The following is a 25,201-nucleotide window of genomic DNA, read 5'->3' as shown; positions in this document are numbered from 1 at the left end:
GTGGAATTCCTTACAAACTAGAAAGTCAATGGGAGATTTGGATTTACTACAAAGTACAGACTATCGCATAAAAGTCATTTATTACAGATGAATTACAATCTCAAATTAATGGTGTACAGAAAAGGCATAGACAACAGCAAAGTAAACACTGAAAAACTGCAACAAGTTCACTTTATGAATAGCTTCAAGGAAATACATAAATACAGAACATGTTGATAGAACACTGAATTTTCATCTCTAGTGCTTTTTCCTTGCCTTCCAACTGACTTATTATTACAAATTACTAAACTGCACTTTAAGTTCAAATATGTATGAAGGCTGAAAAGCATCTGCTTTTATATCTGCTAATATAAACTAGGAAGTTTTTTTGTTTGTTTCAATTCTATGCTAATGGGCATGATCCAACCAAAGTTACCACTTCACTTAAGCACTCCAAAGTCAAATGTCAGTGGGAGAGCCTATACACACTAATATAGAAATAAATCCCATTTAACACAAGGGGACTTACTTCTAATTAGATATGCAAAGGATTGTACTTGCACAAATGCTTAACTTTCTCATTAGAACAAAGGCCAAGTGATTAACTGTGGCTGGATTCAGGCCAGTATTTTGTCCATGTGAAAAATGGATTGATATTTCTCGATTTCAAGAATTACTGAAAGGTTTACTGACCTTTATCCACAAAGAAGTCTCTTGGATTTATATTTTTCCTAATTCAAATGTTGCAAACCTCAAATTTTGAAGGCAATGGGCTAAATAACTAGGGATTCCCGAATAGCAACCATCACTCCTATTCAGTGGGCTGTGAGAAGTTTGATGCATTAAAGAAGGAACAATATGCAGAAAACATATCTAATGTTGGATCAATGCAAATCGATATCTAGCATTGTCGGATCAATGCAAGAATATTTGGTGCAGTTGTTGATGAAGTCAAACTCACTAGACTGCACTGTCAAAAACAGTTCTCAGTTATTTAGGTTGCAATCAGACTACAATAATTTCATGGAAGTACTTAAGTAGTGAGATTTTTGATACTTTCAGCTGTGCTCTTTAAGATTTGGGGTCAAGCTAGATAATATATGACAACAAGCTAGCATCACCTTGTGTGTTCAGGCTTTACAAACAAAAACAATTATTTTTGTGTTCCACATTTTTGACCCAATATGCTATTTCGTTTTTAGTCATGCTCGGATGTAGGAAATCACTTCACAAGTCACTTATTTAACAGAGACAGTTAGGCAAACTGCAGATATTTATGAATTTCTGGAAACGCTCGTTTATAAAACTCAGCAGTAAGATTTCCATAAATTCCATGAAAGATTAAAAATAGTATATTTCCTATTATAAATTTAGAATCATGGTATCTAGCAAGTGAATAAAGATCGGGGGGGGGGGCTGAATCCACAGCCAGAGCAGGCTATGCTCAGGCTATGGCAAGAGCATGTGGTGAGCTGAGCAGCGTGCTACAGCTAGGAGCTGTGCAAAAGGTACACTTGGGTTGAGGCCTTGGTATTTTACTGAAAGCTTCACAAGCTAGGAGCTTAGTCTACCTTCTCAATCAAATAACTCATTATAATATGTAGATAAACTCCAGCCTGGCAATTAATTAAGTCTTTAACTGCATCAGATAGAAAGTGTTTTTCTATACTAGTATTTCATGTTACCAGCAACAGAATACCAAGACAACTCTTATCAAACAAGTTATAATTCTCACTCAAAGGATTTTTTTTTAAAAACCTTCCTGGGTCCATAAAATATCATTTCTGACAATACTGTAAATAGAGAAGAACCAGCAAATGCTCTACAAAATATATATGTTTTCAGTAGAGTATCTGCAGTTACAGAACCAAATGGCTACAGAAAAAAATGTGGCTGGCAGAAAGACAACTAGCCTTGCAGACTACATATATAGTGCTTTAACTACCAGTATCCAAAGCTGCATATGTGGAAATTTAAGTTACCAATACAACTGTTATTTTTAACAAGCATCAAAAGAGAAATTTACTAATCTCCTTTGTAGCAAAGTTCATGCTAACAGGAAGGTTCCAACAGCTACCATTTTAGTTATACCTCAGTTCATGTTTCAAAAGAGCAAACAAAACTCCAGCTGTGGACAAACAAAGAGCAAATATTGTCTTGCTTTATCTTAAACTCTTTGCATTGCTTTAACTTGTCCTAAGCTGTTTTATGTATCTTTTATATCTTGGATGTATCCTCTCTGCACTCAATCAATGCTATTAAATTACTGGAAAGTTTTTCAGGATGCCATTTCCCAAAGGGTTATGGTTAGCAAACAAGGCTAACCATATTGATCCAATGACTGTAACCCATGCACAGGAATGGGCTTCCATGTATAGATCTGTAGCAGGAAACTAACAATCTACTGCACAAGGTGGAAAGTGAAAGAAAGTCATCCCCACAGCCAATAGCAGACTGGGTGTTAACGGGAATCTGAACAAAGCGAAGAGGAGGAACAAGGACAGCTGTAAACTCACAACAAACACACAACCAAAACGGCTAGGATTAGACATTCCCCGTGCATGTTGGTATAAATTTTCATCAAGAGAATATTCATGACCTTTACGAACCAGCTCCAAAAACTACACTGCAGTACCTGATTCTGAACAAAGCTCTGCAGAACACTGATCAACAGTTAGCAAAGGGAAATGAACACTTGATCTTAAATATTGGTACTTTTCCACTCACTGTCTGCTGTCCAGCCTGCCTAACAGTTAACCTGATCCCTCAGAAGTTTCTGAACAGCACTGATCTGTGATTGAGGGGGAAGGATAAGGAATAGAGAATGTCAGGACTGATTGCAGGGCTCCCTCTTTTGAAGAACTGCGGCATGAAAGAGACTTCTGCTTTCCAACCCTGAAAAATGTAACAGCAGGAATGCAGCCTTCTACTTCCCTACTCTGACATGAAGCCCTTCTGTTCAGGGCTGCATTCAAAGGGGAGTTCGGCATCTGTCAGCTTTCCTTACAGCGGAGGCAATTCTTCTTTATTCAGTATGTCTCTGAGAACCGCATTGTAGTAGGGACTGAAGACCAACTTGTTGTAGTTGACAAGACGAGCATACTTAATAGCAATTTCCTCCAGCTCTCTCTGAATAGGGCCTAATCCACCAGGAATAGCAGAAAGTGATTTCTGATGACCAGAAGCAAGGTAACTCTTCAAAAATGACTGGATTCTTGAATCTTGAAAATGGAAGTAAATAAGTTGGTAAGACTCACCAAGATATTATTACTACTTCTACTATAACTACATTTTTATCCCATTCCTCTTCCAAGGAGCACAAGGTTCCTTCCCACTTTTTTAATCCACAGAACCACCAAGTGAGGTAGGTTACGCTGAGAGACAGTAACTGGCCCAAGGTCATCCACCGAGCTTCATGGATGAACAGATATTTGAACCCAGAATATCGTAACAAATGTCCATGCTGATTTGTTTATTTTTATTAAATGAGTACCTTGGATTCAACAGCCTTATTCCAATCATAAACAACTACCTACACCAGAATATGGGTTCCTTAGACATGCCCATGCATGTTCCAGAGGACAGAGTTCCAGCTCTAAGTGGAACACCACTTTCCTCAATATCTGATCTGTGCCTGCATCTTGACAAAGTAGCTTTTCTAATGGTTGTTAAAGACAAGGTAATCTCTTATTTTAAAAGGACATATATACTCACCCAAGATGGTACACTGAATTCCACTGGGTACCAGTGGAATTTTTGGCTGCTTGAGATCCCCTCAGGATAAGGGGATATTTGGCAGGGCCTTGCAGTGTTGCAAAGTGCTTTAGGGTGCTTTTGTGACAGCATGTGTTGGTGTAACATACGTTAGGGTTGAGCCACAACATAAGCTTATATACATGTCTGACTTAGGCTGCAATCCTAACCAACTTTCCAGCACTGACATAAGGGTAATGCAACTCTGAGGTAAAGAACAAATATTGCCTTACCTTGAGGAAGCCTCTGTAACTGTCCCCCAACTGCGGGATGCAGCACATGCCCCACTGGCACAGCTATGCCAGTGCTGGAAAGCTGGTTAGGATTATGCCCTTACACATATGTTCTTATATAGTACAGCAGCTTTCATATGACTTTTGGTGGAAGCAAGGGCACTCTCCTCCACGCAAACCCATTTAGTCAAATAAGCATACCTATCAGTTTGCATACAGTGTTATCAGGATTGGCTACAGTCTGGATCTGTCGTTTAAGCACAGTTTCTTTCTCAGGTGTGAAAGGCGTGAATCCATGTTCGGAAAGGCAACTATTTACTTCAGCGCAGACCTTTTCGCTCACTGTAGCCAAGGCTTCACTCAAATTGAATGAGCTAGAAATAAAAGCATTAGAATGGTAAAATGTTGGCATATTTTAACAGCTCATAAAACAACTTGGAATTGAACTGATCTGTTAGCAAATGTTTGCCAGTGAAGCAAAATCATAAGCCATATGATCACAAGCCTTAAAGTGACATTAGTAGGGGTCATCCCTCATACCAACAACTGGTAAAAAAAGAGAAACAGCATGAAAAACAGGGCTGGTCCAAGCCCTGGGCCTGAGGTGGCACATCAAATTGTCAGCCACCATTGCACAATGCCTTGCCATCCCAAGGGGGTGTATGTGTGTCTCAAGTACACTACTGTGCCCCAGTCTCACTGTCCACATCCTCCCACTTGCTGCCCTAATTTTAAAAAGGCTGGCAAAGCCTGAGGAGCTGACAAGGAAGTGTGTAATTTTAAAATCAGTGAGCAAAACGGAGGAGTGATGGCAGTTGCTGCTGGGCCAGGGATGGAGGGCGAGTGGCTAGCAGACAGAGGCAGCATGCAAGCACTGAATACACATGTGCCCTCCCAACCAATCTATCTCCACCATTTTCACCAGCAGGCCAGCCCCACCTCAGGGTCTGTGTTCACAAGGGAAGTGAGTGAGTAGGGAAGAGCCATTTCCTAACTGAGAACGAATCTGTATTCTTTTTGGATATCTGTGCCCTACTCACCATTTTCATTGTGGTTATTAGCATTGAATGCTGTTCTTAATTCTGTAACTGACCTTGACACAAATCCCTTCATGAGACTGCAAGGTGCCCTCAAAATATTTTTAAAATATACATTTAAGATACAGGACTGCTTCACTTCAGAATGCACGCATGTTTGTCACTTCTTTAAATGTCCCTCCACATAGAAACTAGCACATGTAGCTAGAGAAATCCTTCCATACATACTTTTTGACATGGAGGAAAACAATTAGCCAGAAAATCCCTCCCCCCAGTTTTTCAATCTGAAGTGGCACAGTCCTAGGAGGACTATACCATGTACTTATTTTGAATATGTAAACTAGAGCAAGTCAACAAATCATTTATGAGGCAATGCCATTCTCCAAACTTTTAAAGCCATTTGTTGCTAAGGAAGGCAGGAGAGGACATGTATTGCTCTCAAAAGTAGGCCTGAGCTCCAACACCCACATTCACACCATTCTGGAATTCACCATAAAGGGGCCCAATGCTGCATAATACTCACGGAAGATGTAACCCCGTCAGCAGCGCCCGTATAACCACTTTCAGCTTGTCGGTAAAGGCTGGCAAACCTGAAAGGGCTGCGCCTGCGGCATTGAATGTTACCAAGAGAATTGAGCCTGTTAAAATAAGCTGGTTCAGTTCCAACTGCATTTCCTGAAAGCGGGTTTGGTCCATTAGCACAGTCTGGAAAGAATATATTCAACAAAACAGAGAGGACTTTCTGAATGTAAGGTGAATTACTACATGTTGTGAGCGGTGGCGTAGCTGGAGGGGGCGGAGCAGCCAGTACAGCGGGAAGGCTCAGTAGGAAGGCTCAGTGGGGCAGGCAAGCAGCTCCGTTTTGCTCCCCCCACTGGGAATGGCTCCGAAGGGAGGGACCACTTGCCAGCCCTGCTGAGCCTTCCCGCCGGACTGGCTGCTCCGCCCTCCAGCTACGCCACCGGTTGTGAGAATTAAATGATAAGCTCCACAGCATACTGCAATAGAGTTTATGCTGTTACTAGTATGATTAAACTTAAAAATCCTATTGCCATTTTGAGCTTTTCCACTTCTCTTGTCTTTTTTGTTTCTATGTTGGGTATAAAGATGTCAAACATTTTTGCAAGTACAGTTTAGAATTTAATTTTGTTCAAATGAATGGACAGTGCACACAAAACAGATGCCACATCGAAGCGGCTTAAACCTTGCCTGGGAATCAAGGTGCTTTCTCCATGCATTGTAAATATTGGTTCTAGGGGTCTACAGGATTGTAGAGAGAAATCCACCAATAGTCATAGCAAATAACTACACACAAACATCCTGAGGTGCCATTTCAGGTTGGGGAAAGAGAAGGCAAGATTCACAGCAAAAACTAATTGCGTGTCATCCGAAATGTCATAGGAGTGGACAACTGCCCTTTCTCACTCCCTAAATGGAATCCACCCAGTTTGCCCCCCCCCCAAAAGGATCAGATTGCATGAGGAGCAGTTTAAATCTGCCACCAAATAGTATCATTTGGTGTGCACTGGCCAAAAACGTATCTTTAGTACCGTTTCATAAACCAACCATAATCATTTTCATTTTAAATGTACATCTAGATGGCCAATATTCTCAAGACCAGAAAACTACTTGAAAGTAAAGAAACTGCTCAAAGAGTAAGACAGGGTTTCCCCTCCCCTAGAACCCATTAAGTACATTAGAACTTTAGACAGAGCTGACACTCTGGAGAGCACCACTAGTCATACATACTGTCTGATGTGGTACAACATTCAGAACTTCTGCTTTGTAGCTAATTAATAGCCTCCAGGCTAGCCTGAAATCTCTTCCAGAGAAAGGAGAACAAACATGGAACGGTTATAAAATACATAAACAACACAGCAGTAATGAGGAGGGGGGAAGGTTGCCAATAATTCTTCCTGGGCTTCCTCAATTCTCTCTCAAGGCAGGTGACTACCTTTGAACACCACTGACCCTCTCCCATAAAAAGAAACAGCATGAATAAGGGTCAGTGGAACCTTGCCAGGTATAAATAAACACAACACTGATTCTCTCTCACCCCAGTACCAACCTAAAGGTTGTAAATCTACACCGAACACAGGTCATTTGGTACAGAGTACACATACCAGTGAACTAAATGTTCAGGCATTTAATCAGCGGTTTGAAATTTAAATATATGGTACGAGAAAGACACTGATATAGGTTGCAGTTCCTCACTCATAAATCAAAATTGTTCTCATAGACCATCATATTCACAATCAAATCAAACCAAACAGCTGGTGATCCATCAAAAAAATTATTAATTTGCCACCATTTTTCACAATGGTTGCTATAATTCATATAACATTCTGTTCCTGGTGGATTCTGCATGGAGTCCATATGCACATACATTTCATATAGAGGGTTTTCTAATGAGCATGTGTTAAAAGAATGAGCCTTTATCTGTATCAATAATAAGCCAGAGACTGGACCTATATATGATGGAGATTATTAGGCAGTAAAAGATAATTTCTTTTATTGGAAAATTTAGGATAAAAATATAAGGTATAAAAGGATGAGAAAAATTCTGAACAGTTGTTTACACTCTCAAGATCCTTAAAAATTATCAGCTCAGAATTGATAATCTGCTCTAGTCTACACAAAATCAGTAACTCTGTGCAGCTCTTTGTGTAACTCTACACAAACACAGCATACATTTCAGCATAAGCTTTCCTCCCTGCCTTTCTTCAATCATTTACAGCTCCATTTTTGCTTCTCTATGGTACTGTGAGTTCCATTTATAAGAAGGACAGATTTCCCACTATTACTGCTTATGTAATCTCTTGTCCAGGCATGAAACCGAAGTGAACTAAGAGATCCTGGACCTATCAGGAATTGCTGACTCAACTCTAAATGACACACATAGGCGTGCATGTATGCATCTCTCTCCACCCATCTACCTGAGGCTGAAGTGGTTGTTATCCAAGGGTAGAATTAAATGGTATACTAAAAGTGCAGCTGCTGAAACTGGCAAATGCATATTTAGTTTTCATTCTCCCTCCATAACATCAAGAAAAATGTACACAGCAGTTGGCAAAAAGACTCAGAGTAAGCCTTGTAAAAGACTTTATAGATGGTGGAGGAAGGGAGATGGGGAGAGAATAAAATTCTACCTCTCCTAAAAGAACATATGAAAAGCAACTGAGAAGTCATCAGTTTGTGGGGTTCCCAGAATCAGCCATGAAAAGTTAAAGATCTGCACATCTCCATGATGTAAGAGGAAATCGACATAAACATGGTGTGTCAGAATGTGATTATGGTCTTCAATTACCATGAACCCAAGGTTTCACTGTAATATGACTAAGAGCTAACTCACACTTGCATATCTATGCCTTGACAATTGCAACATCATGACAACTTTTATGTGTGAATGAGCCATCACAAGTACACCACAGCCAGAACTTACATACCACCCAAAACCATCTTAAATGCAATATTCTTTTCAAGAAAGTTTTAAACACATTCAGATGTCAGTTATCAAGCCTTAAGTAAAAAAGTGATCTGAAGGCACATGTGAACTAGCCCCACGATCCCCTAAAGAAATGGCAAGACTTACGGACTAGCAAAATGTTACCTCTGGAAAAGGTTTTTGCAGATGATCCCACTTGAGGAGTTTAAGGTACGCATGATTCTGTATAGCAATTGGGCACAACAGAGGGCCTTTACTGGTGGGTGCAGTGCCATCATCAAGAGCAGGAGGAGGTCTAGACTTCAGGTCATCTGCAGCTTCTTGAAGCCACTCGGTGACAAAATCTAGAGAATCTGTTTTGAGAGACAGAGAAAAATTTACCTGAGTATTTTAAGTTTAACTTTTATCATTCTTTGATATTGAAGAAATCAATATCATGATATTCTTTAAGCTTTGCAAGAGGAAAGCAAAAAACACTAGTTACTGCTAATGCGAACTGGTGCAGCATTACAGGTAATTCCTTGGTTCAAATCTCATTTCTGCCATGAACTCACCAGATGGCCTTAGCAAGCCACTACCTCTCTGCCTTCCCATCTGCACTATGCTTTCCTTACAGGGCTGCCGTAATGGTGACATCAAGGTAACACACACAAAGCACACTTAGAAAGCACTCATTTTCACAAGTACTTTTTAGCCCACAGCACTATCAGAACATAAAGTGGCAACACATATTTTTACGCTGTTAATTTCCATTAAAAAAATTAACTGAAACATTAAGTGTTTGCTTTTTATTCTGATGCGTTTAACTTTAGATTATACTTCTTGAGTAGGCACTGGGGTGATAGAAAGCACTCCACCACAACCAGCTAAAAAGTGGTTTACAGTGAAATTTAAATCCCTTAGCTGCTATCTACTCTCACCTTTCAGATGCTAGTTAAGCAAAAAGAAAAAGCACACAGATTCATTTCTGCATTCCTACTTTACTCATATTCCTGCATATTCCTGCATTAACAATCACTTAATTAGAAAGTGTCTGTCAAAAATCAGGGGGAAAGTAACTGAGCCCAACAAAGGTTTTCTCAGCTTGTAACCATCAAGATGAAAACCACTCACCAGCCACACGCTGTGGCTGGCCAAGTGGTTGATGGTCCCTGGCTGGTAACAAAAAAACAGGAAGTTTATCAAGTCCTTAGTGCTCAGCATATGCAGATGGTGGTCAGTGTTTGGGCTTGGCAGGCAACAAGTTGTGTAGGCCCAGTCTTAAAGAAAACCAGTTGTAGTTGTTTTATAGATGACAGCCACGATCCAGAAGGGCAACTATCAATAAGCATTTCCCTTCACATTCCAAACTACTTTTGAAACTCTGGCAGTTCAAAGACCCTCCATAAAAGACCACTGGCTATTGCATTTTCCACCAATATGAAATGTGACACATGATATATCTTATACATTTTCCCTCTCGATGTGGAGTTACTGTTACAATTTTCAATTAACAGCTGAAGGTTTTAAAATATACTGACATTGAATAAGCATTTAATAGAGAGAAATAACAAAAATCATACTTGGCTGTTTCTCACACAATTCCTGAAACTTCTTCCTTTCATATTCAACTGATTGCTGCATTAAATGTGGCCTAATGCTTGTGACAGCAAAGTTAGCCATGTCCATTTTCATCAAGTCTAACACAGAGAAAATTGCTCTGCAAGAATTGAAAGGATAGGCCATTAAGTCTTGCACATTCCCACTTGAATGCCTAAATGCTTGCAGTCAGTCTAAACACATGTACGAACAACTTGAAATATTTATCAGGCATAGCTAATAAAAAAAAAAGCAGCAAGGTGCCAAGACAAATAAATCCATGTTTAAGTCATCAGAAACATACTAAAATATTCTTTGAACAGAACCTGGTGTGGTCCCCTTTTAAGGAAAGCTTTGCAGATAGTTCCAGAGTTTTGCTGGAATACACATTTATCTTTGGAACAGCTTTCAGACTATTTTGGCTTCGTTCTTCCAAGGCAATAAACCTGAGTCCAAGCAGTACTACTATAGGCTGCAAGTTGGCAATCACACAACTGAATGAATCTCACATCCCTAAATTTCCAGCATTATCCTCTCCATTTTAAAGGAAAAAAATCAATTCAGTGCTGCATGCACAATTTCACAAACAATTAACATGTTTGGAAGCATTCAAGCAAGCTAGACCCCAAGTAGCAACACATCTCCATAGGAAGTACAGTGTTGATTCCATTCTCGTACCTGAACAGGGGAACTATTTCATGAATGTCTTTCAGCTTCTTAATTTCCTCATCTCTAGCTGGAGCACAGAGGGTGCCCATCATTTCAATGATGAATTCTGCCAGTTTAGAAATGTCAAGGGCACCATTCTCTGCTTCCTGTTTTATCAACTCCAGATCTAAAACCTCAGTAATCTGATTTCTTAATCTTGTGTGGCCCGGCAGCAACAAATACAGGAGAGTCTGAAAAATAACAATTTTCCTTTAATTAGTAGCATTACAGTGATATATAATCACTGGTATAGCAAAGCAAATGACCAGTATGGCATTACTGCATTACTTTGAATGGTGACAACTTAGCTTTCAAAATAAGGTCAAATTATTAAGGACTTTAATCAAAGTTTCCATTCGTTGTGTACAGTAAAAAGAGCTGCCCTGCTTTCTGAGGCAGTAAATATCTGCGTGTGTGTGCATGCATGAACGATCTCCAACTGGAGCATGCATCAGCAGAACGACACATTCTGCTCCCAGTTCTTGAAACTCTGCACATGGCTTTCCTTCTAGAAAGTAGTTTCAGGAGAAGGAAAATATCAGGGATGAAGCAGTGTTTAATGCTTCCTTTGACTGCCACTTCTCCCACCCCCAAACTCCACTATTTTTCCCCAGCTGGTATTTCAGAACTGTATTACCATCGTGGCTCCAGCAGATAAATCAGATGAAATGATAGATGTGCTACCCCTCCAAATTTCATCCCAAAAGTGTACATGTGCAAACCAACACCTCATCCCTGTACACTAGTACCCACAATGCAAGGCACTGCATGCCTGCACACACAAAATTTGCCCCCCTTTCTAATTGACATGTACCCTCCATTGCCATCACCTCTCACCTGCATCCCCTCCCCCCACCTGTTGAGGAGGAGGTAGCAGCAGAATGGTGGTGGAACTCCTGAGTGATGGCAGCAGTTTCCTTCTACCTCCTCTTGCTCTCACTATCTTTGGCAGTGGAGGCAGATCCCTCCCCCCATTTGTTCGCACCCCCTGTTCCTTATTACCTTTTTAATCTGCTGCAGTGGCAGAGACAAGACAGAGGCAAGGCAGGGTGGCTGAGGGAGTGGCCAATCCACTGTTTAAGGCAAACCCACCTCACCTTGCCTCATGGATGGGCTGACACTGTGTGTTATAGGGGAAAAGCAGTGGAAGACAGAACAGCTAAGCACATCTTCGCCTGCCTGCTACTTTCCCCTTACAAATCTCTCTCCTCCTGATAACCACTTTGCAACAGGGAAGCACACAGAACCTTAGGATTCTAGGTGGAGATGAAATGTTTCATTCTGGCCTAAATTCTACTGTACAAAATATGATGGAAGGGTCTCACTCAAATCATTTGGTAGAATAGCATGACCAACATTATTTTTCAATAGTACAGGTAAGTGAGGTTATGAGAACATACAAACTGTTGGCTGCATCCATTTCAGATCCTGGTAGGGCAGGGCTTATAGTTGTGAATGAGAAAAATACATGTGAAAGTATTCCAAAGCCACAAAAAGAACACAGTTATTACCCACTTAACCCAAATAAGAGAACTGTAATGTTTTTGCTACATACCAGAACAGGGTACAGGGCCAAACAGACCACTGATATAACAACATGAGAACTGCCTCAAAGGCTCAAACTAATGATTCAACTAGTCCAAGATTCTGCCTCAACAGTAGCTAATTAAATGCTACTGGGAGGCTCACAGACAGGACGTGATGATGCCCATTTGCCTCTATCATCTGGTAATCAGTGGTGCTGCTGAACATCCCTCATCATCCTTTTGAATTCTCAGAAGGTATCAACAAACATGTAGGGAAGAGTCATAAGAACATAAGAACATAAGAACAGCCCCACTGGATCAGGCCATAGGCCCATCTAGTCCAGCTTCCTGTATCTCACAGCGGCCCACCAAATGCCCCAGGGAGCACACCAGATAACAAGAGACCTCATCCTGGTGCTCTCCCATATAGTCTCCCTGGTGCTCTCCTTATAGTCATTTGGAAGACTATAAGTACTTGGCTTTTCAAAAAACCTTTGACCAAGTCCGTCACCAAAGGGACTCAGCAGTCATGAAACAGCACATCCTCTTATGGATTGGTATCTGGTGGAAAAAATAGGAAGTGGAGAGTAGAAACAAATTAGTTTCTATAGTGGGGAACAGGAAACAGCAGGGGCCCTCAAGGATCTGTACGAGATGACTGATGCTATTTCACTTATACTCAGTGCTTTTTTTGTAAAAAAAAAGGGCGCAGGAACTCATAACTTGTTAATCTTTTATTTATTTTTAAACTGAACTATGAGGAGTTTTGCAGGCCCCCCCCCTTTTGGCAACTGGCAACCAACCTTTATATTTTGCAGCCATGGAGCACCTCCCCTCCTAAAAAAAAAAAATTTCTTCCTCATAGGGATTTGAACCCCTAGCCTCTGGCTCCACAGACCAGCACTTTAACAATTGAGCCATAGGAACTCTTAGACTCAAACTGTTTGGAACTAATACTTGAGGCACTGATGGCCACCAACTGGGGTCAAGACCTCATATATTAGTTCTGAGCACTTTGACTACAGGCTTTCCTATAGCCCAATGGAGAGAGTGCTGGGCTGTGGAGCACGAGGTCAGAGGTTTGAATCCCTCCCTAGCCCACAGTTAAAAAAAAAAAGGTGGAGCACAAGGTCAGAGCCCGGGGTGCAAAAAAAAAAAGAAAGAAAAAAAAGGTAGAGCACGAGGTCAGAGGTTCGAATCCCTCCCTCAGTGAAAGGGGAAAAAAAGGTGCCAGAACGCCGTTCCAGTGCGTTTTATTACAAAAAAAGCCCTGCTTATACTTAATGACAGAGTCAGGGATGAAAAATGACGTATCCAAGTTTGTAAGTAATTTGTCTGTAATTATTTGTCTGTAATTTGTCTGTTTGTAATTATTCTGTCTTACCTCTTTTATCTCTCCCACAAGTTTAATTGCATGATCGTATGATGGCGGGTCTTCTTTTAACTGGGCTTCCAGGCACTCCCAAAAAGCTTTGTGGACAATATCTCTTACTGTTTTTTCCAGGCTGGCAGGTAATACAACAGGAGAAGAAAATTGAAATGGTAACTCTAATGCAAAGCCAAGTACAAAACAGTAATGCGAGATTTAGAAGAAAAAATAGCAGTTAGATGAAAACATGAAATGGCTGACATAGCAGTAGGAACAAAATCGCTTGGCAGAGGACAATACACTTGCTGCATCCAAAGGGAGTCAAAGGAACAAGCAAGAGAGAATCTGTAGCCAGGAAGATGTTTCCAAGATTAAAGACAAAACAGAGCTGTGATGACAGCTCTGTGGATGGAAACTCAGTGTGCACCCTTCTCCCCTTATCATATAGGAGTGGAGAGGGATTAGCTGTCAGAAGGGCTGACAGGTTACAGCCCACTTCCTTCTGAGAACTCCATTTACTGTACACAAAACAGGTTCCCAAAGGAACTGTTTTGTCTTCTTTCCATTTTTGTTTCATTTACAATGGAACATAAAGTTTGCGGACAGTACTGGGTATGTGTCAGGAGGGGAAGCATCACATTGGTGGTGATGGTTGGGGAAAAACAGTCACAGCCAACTGTGCATGTATTCTCATGAAATGCTTTTGCTCCATGGAGGTTTTGCTTATGGAGGAATGCTCTTCATATTATATCCAAATATGACTCCATACAGATTTTGCATTTAGTCAGAATGCTTTCCGCAAGTATTGTTCCACAGAAGGAAAAAGGTTATGCTGAAAAAAGCTCTCTTTAGCTTTGCATTCTTGAGCCCACTTACTACAAGGTAAGCACCATGATAGCCAACAGGACTTAATAGTGAATATACTTTCATAGCATTGAACTGCATGTGATGAAAATCAACAAGAAAGCAGTAGCACTGAGATGATTCAGATATATCTATACTAAGGGGAAAGATTATGTTTTAGACTAAATTCCTGTGACCCAATGATTCTATCACTAAGAACTGAAAGGTGGAAGGGGGAGGAAATCAAGGAGATCACATAGAATACAAGGGAAGGGAAAATGATGCTTGTGAGCCCAAGGTTTGCCTCTATTGTTACACTGCTAAACATTATCTCAGGGGCAACCCAATACTATCCTGTGCAGGAACAGGCGGGCTGGCCAGACTGCGCTGTATCCAGAGCAGGGTTGTGGCTGGCTACAGCACAAACCGGGGCAAGGAGAATTAACTCCCCTTCCCCCCCGGGTAACGTTGCAGCAGCCAGAATGGGCTACTTGGACTTGCACCATCTCAAGAGATAGCGCAGAACCAAGCAGCTTGGCACTATGACGGGCCACCTGGGAGGGGGGTTAGGATCCAGCCTAAGTGCTGGATCCTGGGTCTACCTCCTCCTGCATCCGGTTCACCTATGGGCCCACCCGCTGCCTGCCCTGGAATGCCACCGCAATGCCTCCCCCTGCCTCCCCTTGCCAGTGGCTCACCACCAGTGCAAACTTAACCTCTGCCAGCACTGCTGGGGCTGCATTCAGACTCTGGAGGCTGAAACAAGTCCCCTGTGCCAGCTCCCTACTCACCCAGAGGCACACAAGTGTCTTACAGCATTTTTGCATCACTGAGGCAGGCGCAGGGGACATGCACCAACCTAGGGTGCGCTTTGGATTGTGCCCTCTCTGATCAACCACAAGATATTCTATTTTACTCAGTTCTTGACTTATAAAGATACCAGGATTTTTTTTTAATGTTACATAAGCTCACTGACAGAACAACTAGCCTTTGTTTCTTGTATAGATAAACTTTAGTAGTGCATAAAAAAGTCTACTTGACTTTCCCTGTCTGTAACGATAGGCCTTTTACCTGTTTTCTGGCAATTCAGCTGGTTTAATCTGGAAGCCCCCATTAACAACAATTTCATGGGCCAAGACCATGTTTGTAACTCCTTTTGCTGTTTCCATCAACTCCTCCATTGACACAAACTGAGGGGGGCTAGCTGTAGAATAATAACACAAACAACAAAAAACATCCTATCAGTTTAAATATTGTCAAGTTAATATGCAATCAACTCACTCAGAAACAGATGGCATACAGTTCCCAAGGCAAAGACTGAGCTTAAGTCCTAAGAGACCCAAAATGTTTTTAATTTATAGATATTTTTTTATCTCCTGCTTGCCATGGTATGGTAAGCCACTGAGAGAAACACAATGCTGGAACTTAGCAAACACTTGGTACGTTACCTGAAGCACTAAGCTTGCCCCTACTGACTGTTCACAGGCAAACACTACAACTGGAGTTCACCAGGCCAGGTAGTTTTCCTACACAGCAACCAACTTTCATTCAGAGAGAACCTCAGAAATTGTAATTACCACAGATAGGAGCTATGGCATAAAAGGACATCCTTTTGGCAGCTTCTCCCTTTCTGGTGGTAGCATTATGTCTTTTGTTTTTGGGGGAGGTACTCGGGAGTGTGGGAAGGTCAGGTGCATGGGCTGTGTCCTTGCTTCTAACCCACATCCCCACAGTGGGCTGCAGCAGCCTCTTGGCATAACTACAGTTGCAGTAAGATCATTCCTATTGCGAATTCAAATACAACCTTAGCAACCAACCAAAAACTCATGATAAAAAGGAGTTCCTTCAAGTAGGAATAAGAGATGGGGAAAGCAGGAGGAACCTGCACAATTTCAGTTTCTGAAAACTCAAAACACTTAGTCTGAATTATACACACTAGGCAAACATGCATGAATGCACACTGGCTTTCCGGTTCATTTTCTCAACATCCACTGCAGCAAGGTGCGAGATCAGAAAGGAGGACACAAAGGTCAGAATCTGATCCTGGTTCTGCATTGCACTTCGCTTAAATAATACATTTTCATTAAAGAAAAATGCATACAAAATTTTTTGTTTAGAACGTATTCCACATTCAGTGGAAAGGCTACTAAATTGGGCAGAAAACTAGTTGTGCTTCAGATGAGAAAGAATATCTTGTTTTGGGTAGACCTTTTGCTTACCCTGAGGAGTTCTGCCTCTGCTGGGACTTGGTGCATTCTGTCGAATCTTCCTTCTGACAGACCGTTCTGGGTTGTCTGAATTGTCCAGCTGGTTATCCTCTGACTCACCTGATTTTCCTTCATTTGCCCCTGGCTTGTCTGGGTCTTGGGACATTCTCAGCTTTTTGGACTGAGGAAGGGAGAAAGAAATTAAAATGACTCCTGTAATTCCATCACTCCAGCCACATTCAGTCCTGAGCTATCACACAACAAAATTCTGCACCTAATGCAGTTAAGCTGATTGGGATGCTAGGGCAATGAAGCAGTAAAGAATTTGAACCTTCTGTGAATGAGGAAATACTGTGGTTTATTTCTACAACATTTTAATTATATTGTAGATAAGTTAGGTACATGTATTAAGAGATGTAACCTCTGTGTGCCTTCTTTGAAGGTAACTACTCATGAGTAGCAAGTGAGAACTGGCCAATCTCAACATATCTTCTTGCCTTTTGAGAGCAAGTCAAATGGCAGGCTGTCACTGGCTCACATGCAAGTGAGTCACTGACTCACCACTCCTTGTTAAGCTAGCAACATGATCAGTAGCCACAGTGTGTATCTCTGCTACAGGAATGCTTGCCTGGGCCTTACAACTACTCTTCCCCATGCTACTGAAGCCTAACAGTCAGGATCACCTCCCTAAGCTCGTAGCATCCTACAGACTAATCAGTTTTTTTTCAGCAGAATACTGAAATAAATTGTTACCACAAGACTCCTGATGTTTGGACTTCAACAGATTAACATGGTTAGCCCTCTCGATAGTCTTCCAGAAGCAGACTCAGCGCTAAATACTAATTCTCAGCAAGACATGCAAATTTTTTAGTCCCTGATGCAGAAACATTTGTGAAGAAACACAGAGGATTTGGTAGAGCCTAAGTTCGTGGAGAAAGAACACTACATCAAGGAGATGCAAAGTTTGTAAAACTTTGGTTGCTTCGTATAGAAGCAACCATTTTAACCAAGGGGTGCAGGGAAAAAGTATACACTATAATGTGGTAAAGAATATGCATGTGTCTTTTATCACATGTATACATGTTGTGAAGCTACAGTTAGCAGCAGGTTCTGAACATGATTGTACAAAGGAAAACATAGGTTTGGGAGGTGAACTTAGACCTGGAAGATCCAGGTTCAAATCCCCCCTCGGCCATGAAGCTTCTTGGGTGACCTTGGGCCAGTCACTTTCTCTCAGCCTCACCTATCTCACAGGGTTGTTGTGAGGACAAAAGGAGGGGAGCAGCTGTGTACACTGTCCTGAGCTCCTTGGAGGAAGGGCGGTATAAAATGTGAAATAAAAAATGTGAAATAAAATATGATGGTCAACAATGATAAACATGTCCTCTGACACAGACACATAACTGTGTAGGTGAAGAAACATGTGAGAAGTGACCCTTTATCTCAATCAGGTGAAACTGAACCAATGTCCACTATGTGACACTCCCCTGCTTCTAAGTCCAGCCTTGACTGAGTAGCTAATGCAGCAACAATACTCCCACTCTGATTTGGAAAAGAACATGAAGGAATGTCAGGACATCCTTTTCCAGGGATAAGAAACTTAAGATACGTGATTTCCTGGGTTAGAATATGATCAACAGATATTTGAAGGCAGCATTTATGTATCTGAAATAAACTATCCATAATCTTCCTGGTTTCCCATTTTGCTATATACAAAAATTATAAGGGATACTTACTTTTAACCTAAAGTCCTTCAATCGGGGTACAGGAAAGACAGTGTGGCAGCAAAACAATGGCTTGGGGCTACGATTTCAAGACCAGCAAAGTCAAACTGGAACAAGATACCACAACAGAATTAGATGCTCAGTGGAAAAGATATCAGAGAGCAATGAGTGGATTTTAAAAGATGCATACACATTTGGCACCACAAACCCTCAAAACTCTAATTTGGAAGTGGCCCCCATTGGCTTCAGTACAACCTCTTCCAAATAAATATCCTGTACCTGGAATTACAGGAAGGGTGGATACCTGGAAGGGTGGGTGGTCACACCCTTTGCTATCTGACTTTTTTTTTTCTAATCACCTATGATGACAGTCACAGTCTACCAACCAAGCAATCCAAGCGCCCAATCCTATCCAACTTTCCAGCGCAGATGCATCTTTGCCAATCAGGCATGTGCTGCATGCAGGGGGAGGGGGGCAATCAGAGATACCTCTTGAAGGTAAGGGAACATTTGTTCCCTTACCTCGAGGCTGCACTGCGGCTGCAGCAGTGCAGCAAAGTCGGATAGGATTGGGCTGTAAGATGCCAGCAAATGAAATGAAATGAAAGACAGGAGATTTGCCACCTCGTTGCCTATCACCTTCCTCCCAACGTGAAACATGTACTTTGTCATGCTGCACAGCAGCTTTCACAGAATGTTCATCAACATGATTCCCTGCATATCACACAAACAAGCAAGCCTGCTAGCTCAGTTTTTCATTTGAAAGCACCTGTTCTTTTCACTACACAGTATCTTATATCTGTTAGTCTGTTTAGAACAAATCCAAGTTGTTCTGTATTCACAAAACCTCTTTTGAACTTGCTAGGAGAATAGTTTGAAAAGTATTTGGAAACCATTTCAAACTTTTTTTGAATTCTCTTGTGAAGCATTTTTCCCCACACAGTGGCAATATCAGTTGCTTTAGAAGTGTTTCTTCTTAAAAAATGTTTAGTACTGAGTTTAGTAGTCCTTAGTAATTACTAACTAAATGAAAGAAACATGTGAGAGCTCCTAAAATAAGTAGAACATTTATTTCTAGAGTTCGTTTGCCCATATTTTCTGTGAAAGTTGAATTGTGTGTCAAATTATGACGTTGAAAAATATATGTTGGAAAACAAAATTACTTGTACCGGGCAGAAGAAACATGCTTAAATGAAAACAAGTCATTTTGTAGGATTATAATGTGTAGCTTGGTTACTTAGTTTATTATTCCAACTCTGAAAATAGAGGGATGAAGTGACCACTGCGCACAAGTGCCCTGCTTTCAAAAATCACCCCGCCACTAATATTTAAAATAATGTCCCTCAACACCCATGATTTATAGTTCATAAAAAGCATCTTGATGTCATACTTGTTTTAAATAGCTGGGCTGTCAATAGTTCACCAAATTTAAAAATTAACAACTCTACCCAATACTGGACTCTTCTTAACACACTGAGCAGCTGTTGGCAACCTTCAGTCTCGAAAGACTATGGTATCGCGCTCTGAAAGGTGGTTCTGGAACAGTGTCTAGTGTGGCTGAAAAGGCCAATTCGGGAGTGACAATCCCTTCCACACTGGGAGCAAGTGCAGTCTGTCGCTGGTCTGTCTCCCTGGCTATGGGTCTTCCTTCTTTGCCTCAGACTGTTGGCCAAGTGTCTCTTCAAACTGGGAAAGGCCATGCTGCACAGCCTGCCTCCAAGCGGGCCACTCAGAGGTCAGGGTTTCCCACTTGTTGAGGTCCACTCCTAAGGCCTTCAGATCCCTCTTGCAGATGTCCTTGTATTGCAGCTGTGGTCTACTTGTAGGGCGCTTTCCTTGCACGAGTTCTCCATAGAGGAGATCCTTCGGGATCCGGCCATCATCCATTCTCATGACATGACCGAGCCAACGCAGGCGTCTCTGTTTCAGCAGTGCATACATGCTAGGGATTCCAGCACGTTCCAGCAGCTGAAGTATGCCAATATGACCAATTCCAATTGAGAATTTCCATGCCTAAGGGTACTTTGGCCTTTGACATTACCATGTTTTATTTTTTAGCATAAAAAATGCTTCATAGCTACCATGCAGGCAAAACAAATCCAAAAGGGCAATGCCTAAGTCACCATTTTCTCCAAAAGGGCTAACTTCACAGGGTCTCAGACTCAGAACAAATGTGACAGTAGTAGGTTCTATGTAGGTCCTACTAAGGGGGTCTGAAAGGGCAACTCAAAGCACAGCATGGTCAGGAAAGGGTGGAGACCCTTTCTCCACCCACACATTGTCCTGAAATGGTTTTGCCTCCACCATTTCTCTCAGTGGGGATTATTTTTTTGTTTCAGAGCTTGACCAAAAGTCTTGTATACAGAAAGCTAGATGTCAGAGAGAAGACATTTAATCTAGCCTTCTACCTGGCATGCTTGTTTTTTACGTGGAAGGATGTTTTATATGGAAAAGTGTTCTATCTATCTGTAGTCTGAAGCTGTACAGCCCAGGACCAAATTACCACTCAGAGAGAGAATTAGGATTTATAAGTTTGCTAGAAGTAGTGGAGCTAGGAGTGGAGTTTCAATAAATACTGGTGAAATTTGGATAAGAAACTATTGGCAGTTTGGTTCTCACTTTCACGTTACTGTATAAACACCAATACCATCCATATCAGTGATTTTCAACCTTTTTCATCTCACAGCACACTGACAAGGTACTAAAATTGACAAGGCACACCATCAGTTTTTTGACAATTGACAAGGCATACCATGTTGTTGGTGGGGGGCTCACATCCCGTAACAGCCCTACAAAAATTACCCTCCCTCAAAATCCCACTGCATACCTACAGACCATTTGGGCAATGTGCCACAGCATAGTGGTTGAAAATGGCTGATCCATACTGTAAAATCAGGTGATCTAGAAACACAGAGTATTGTACAAAAAAATCCAATGCACAGGTTTTGGTCTTTCATAGTCATTTTAAGATACGAGTCTAATGTATGCCTCAGCAGACCATATTATAAAGGGGAACCAAAGGTGCCCTTGCTGAACTTTTGAACAGACAAAATGCTCTTCTCATGGGTGAAAAATTCAGGCACCTCAAAACTGGGTGTGGTGACTGGCACCTGAATTTACTAAAAGGGCAGAAAGCAGATTTCTTTCTTCTCTGTGGCTTCTGTTTAAAGAAACTCAAACTGCTTCTCAGTTCTTTCCATCTGTCAGAATTCACCCTTTTCTCACATTCTTTCATTTTTCCCTAATTTTTTCTCTTCTCTGCACTTGCCATCATTTACATTTTGTTTATGCTTCCTTCTTTTCAGTTCTCTTCCCAGCATTTCCATCCCTGTCTAATCATCACAGCCTCCTTTTCCCACATAGACCTCCTCCATTCCCATTCTTCACTTTCTCTTTTCAGTTTCGTTTACAACTCTTTCCCTCTTTGTTTTTCCCTATTCTTATACATCCCTTTTTCACCTTTGTCTTTCCTAGGAGCTTAACTGGAGACAGCAGTTCATAGCTTCATAACCTCTATCAATGACAGGGCTCAGAGGAATGATGATGAATAGATGCAGAACCTCATCACAGAGGGATCACAATTAGCAGTCACTCAACAAAGGATGGGCATCCATGTTGACAGCTATCATTTCCAGATTTGCCTTGAGCCCTGAGACACCTCCATTAAGGAAGAGAAAAAGGAAAGAAGCCAGTGGAAGGGGACAGATCAGAAACCGTCCACTCAAGTCTTCATCTCTTCCTGCCTCCATTCTGGCTTCTGTGTTTTGCAAAATTTTGCATCTCTTCCCTCTTATTAAGTGAGTGTTCAAATAATGTTCAACCATGAACCATGAGAGGAGTGGCAGATGAGAGTCTATAACCAGGTGGCTATACTGATCTGTGAGTGTGTGTGCGCGCACAAAGCTTTGATCCTCTTTCTCTTTTCCTTCTAACAACCTGATCACACAAAGCACCAATCACAAGTCACCAAAACCTTGGAAATTAAGTACAACATTTGAAATGCTTTTAAACAGATCCTATTACATCAAAACATCTATACTGCATGAACAGCAAACAGGGAAGTCTGTCAGTTTCTTCCCCAGGATCAGACTTGGATTTGGTCCAAAATAGTAAGAAAAACATTTGGAGAAGATTCCTTGGTTTCATTTAAACTCAAATATTCCTAATCACTGAGTAATCACAACCAGTGGCTACTCATTGAAAGAAAGATACCACTACTCTCTCCTAAAGGTCTCCCCGTGAACTATCAAAACATAAGTATTGAAAACAAGCATTCAACTCAATATTAAGAACTGATTCATTCAACTGAACACAATATTTATTCAACTCAGCTTTCCAGTTCAACTATTGTTCTCTCTCAGCAGGCACAGTTTTGAATAGGGCTTGTAATGTGAAAGTAAGGGATACTAAAGGACTGAAAAATATCTGCTAGGCAGCTAAAGAACTAAACTCCAGGTATATCCAGGGCATTGTATAGGACTGTGATGTTCTGAAACAAGGAGGGCTCATTAGCATCTATCAGACAAATAATATAATCTTTGATGTTAGAAGCAGCTTTGAACGCCCACCAGGAAGATAAATCGGGATATAAATTTGTCAATAACAAACATTTAACCTGCACCTAAATGATTAAGGACCCAATCCTACCCAATTTTCTGGTGCTGGTGCAGTTGGGCCAGGGGCATGTGCACGGCATCCTATGGTAGAGGGGTAATCACTGGGGCCTTCTCAAGGTATGGGAACATGTGATCCATTACCACGGGGCTGCATTGTGGCTATACCAGAGCTGGAAAGTTGGATAGGATTGGGCCCTAAATCTGCAGGAATAATAATGGGCCAATCCTTTCAAATAAAATCAAACAACATGGATACGTTGCTCTTTAACTCCTCTGAATTCACAGAACCAGACTAGCATTTCTAGAACAGGGAGCTCCAAATTTTTCTGCCAAAGGGCACATCAATTATCCGTCATGGTGTCAAGGGTCTCAAAAAATATAAATTTTAAATATAAAATTTAAATAAATACATTAGAGATGGAACTAAGATGAATGGATAAATGGGTTCAAACTTCCAGGATTTCTCCAAGCACGAACACGCACGACAAAATAAAGCACATGCTCAAACGGACACCCATTCCCCCACCTTGCAAGCAGCTAACTTAAATATACAGAAGTAAATACCTCAGAACCAGCACATCACAGGAAATACCCAGAGTGGGTTCTGAGGGCTGGGGAGGCCTCCCTTACCTTCACAAAGCCTTAAAGGCCTTCAGAGGGCACATAAAGTTACTTCCAGTTTTTTGGGAAAACAAGGAAGTGATGTTTTTAGGCCTTTAGAAGGCGTTCGGTCAAGTGGGCCACAGGCTCACAAGGGAACAGAGACTAGCCGCAGGCTGGATAGAGGCTTGCTGAGGTTTGGATATCCCTGTTCTAATCTAGAACGATGACAATGGTGGCATTTCCCCACGCTTTCCATACATGTTTATCCATAATGCGTGGCTTCTAATCTGCATCAAAGGTAGTTATTTCAGATCAATTTCTACAGTGGAAGGACATGATAAACGTGCAAGAAGCACTCCTTTCACACCCTGATACAGCACTCCTGGAGGAAATCACCAGTGCCACGTAAGCTGCCGCAGCAGCACCAAACTGGAATCCTAATTTCCTGGGATCTTACATTTTCCTATCTTACCTAGACTTGCTTCCCATGTGGGGCAACGTGGAGATCCATGTTGGGAGGATACTGTCAGCGCTACCATGGGCGTACAGCAGTGGCTCCTGCCACAAGCCATATGCACTGGGCTGAGCAATGCATACATGGCACTCCTTTAATCTGAGAGGAAACTGCTACAGTAGATCCTTGGCTTGTTCTACAAAGGAGCGCAAAGGAGCTCAGGGACACAGCTACAGGACTACAGTTGCTGTCAAAGTATGTTTTGGTACACACAGGACACTTTCTGTTCTAGTGTGAGGGCCAAATACAATGATGCTAATTTTCTACAAAGATTTTCTAGATTTAAAATATTTTAGAGAGACTTAGGAGCATTTGATTTTCCATATTAGTGTATCTAGCTGCTGATGCAACCTGGGCTCTGCATCAGGAACCCTGGTAGACCTGGGCTCCAAAGACTAGTCTGGCTGTCACCACCCCCATAAGAACATAAGAAGAGCCTTACTGGATCAGGCCAAAGGTCCATCTGGTCCAGCTCCCTGTATCCCACAGTTGCCCACCAGATGCCTGGGGAAACACACAAGACCACAAGAGACCTGCATCCTGGTGCCCTCCCCTGGCTCTGGCATTCTGAGGTAGCCTGCTTCTAAAACCAGGAGGTTGCACATACCCATCACATACCCACTTTCCCCCTGCCTTGTTTTGCCCCCACCCCTTCCATTCTTTCACCCCCCCTTTGGGAAGGGGCCCCAAAGAAACTTGCACCACCCCCTGATAAAATGCCTCTCACAGACCTGCTCTGTGCTGCCCCATGGCATTAAAGGGGAGGGGAGCATGAGGTGGCACTCAGCAGGACCAGCCAGCTGCACCCCACTTACCTGCAAGGGGAAGGTCACTTCTTGCACCGAATGCAGATGCCAGAGCGAGGAGAAGAGCGTCCTGCTCCTCCTCCTCCTCTCCTCACGGCCAGCCGGGGGTTTGCAGAGAACAGGAAGAAGCCGCCTGTTCCTCGCTGGGCGCCGCCATGTCAGGGCTGTGCAAGAAGGCAGAGCAGCTGCCGGGAAGCCGGAGCCAAAGCAGCAGCAGCAGCGCCACCGAGAGCGCGCGCGCCGGGCACAGGCAGCTGTCA

At 42.0% G+C, this 25,201-nt stretch overlaps 1 protein-coding gene across 1 annotated transcript; it reads right to left on the bottom strand.

The window, feature by feature from the left end:
- Window positions 1-63: 63 nt before the first annotated feature.
- Window positions 64-25,201, bottom strand: TCP11L1 (t-complex 11 like 1). Its single transcript, XM_066638092.1, has 11 exons — window positions 24,951-25,201; window positions 18,415-18,509; window positions 16,691-16,859; window positions 15,543-15,675; window positions 13,644-13,764; window positions 10,704-10,924; window positions 10,010-10,146; window positions 8,613-8,800; window positions 5,526-5,707; window positions 4,167-4,339; window positions 64-3,200 (listed from the first exon to the last, which is right to left on the bottom strand). The coding sequence occupies exons 3-11, from the start codon at window positions 16,842-16,844 to the stop codon at window positions 2,983-2,985; spliced, it is 1,527 nt and encodes a 508-aa protein (XP_066494189.1). The 5' UTR covers window positions 16,845-16,859; window positions 18,415-18,509; window positions 24,951-25,201; the 3' UTR covers window positions 64-2,982.

Source organism: Tiliqua scincoides, chromosome 1, assembly GCF_035046505.1.
Source record: "Tiliqua scincoides isolate rTilSci1 chromosome 1, rTilSci1.hap2, whole genome shotgun sequence".
Lineage (NCBI taxonomy): Eukaryota > Metazoa > Chordata > Lepidosauria > Squamata > Scincidae > Tiliqua > Tiliqua scincoides.
This window is presented reverse-complemented; position numbering and strand designations above follow the sequence as displayed.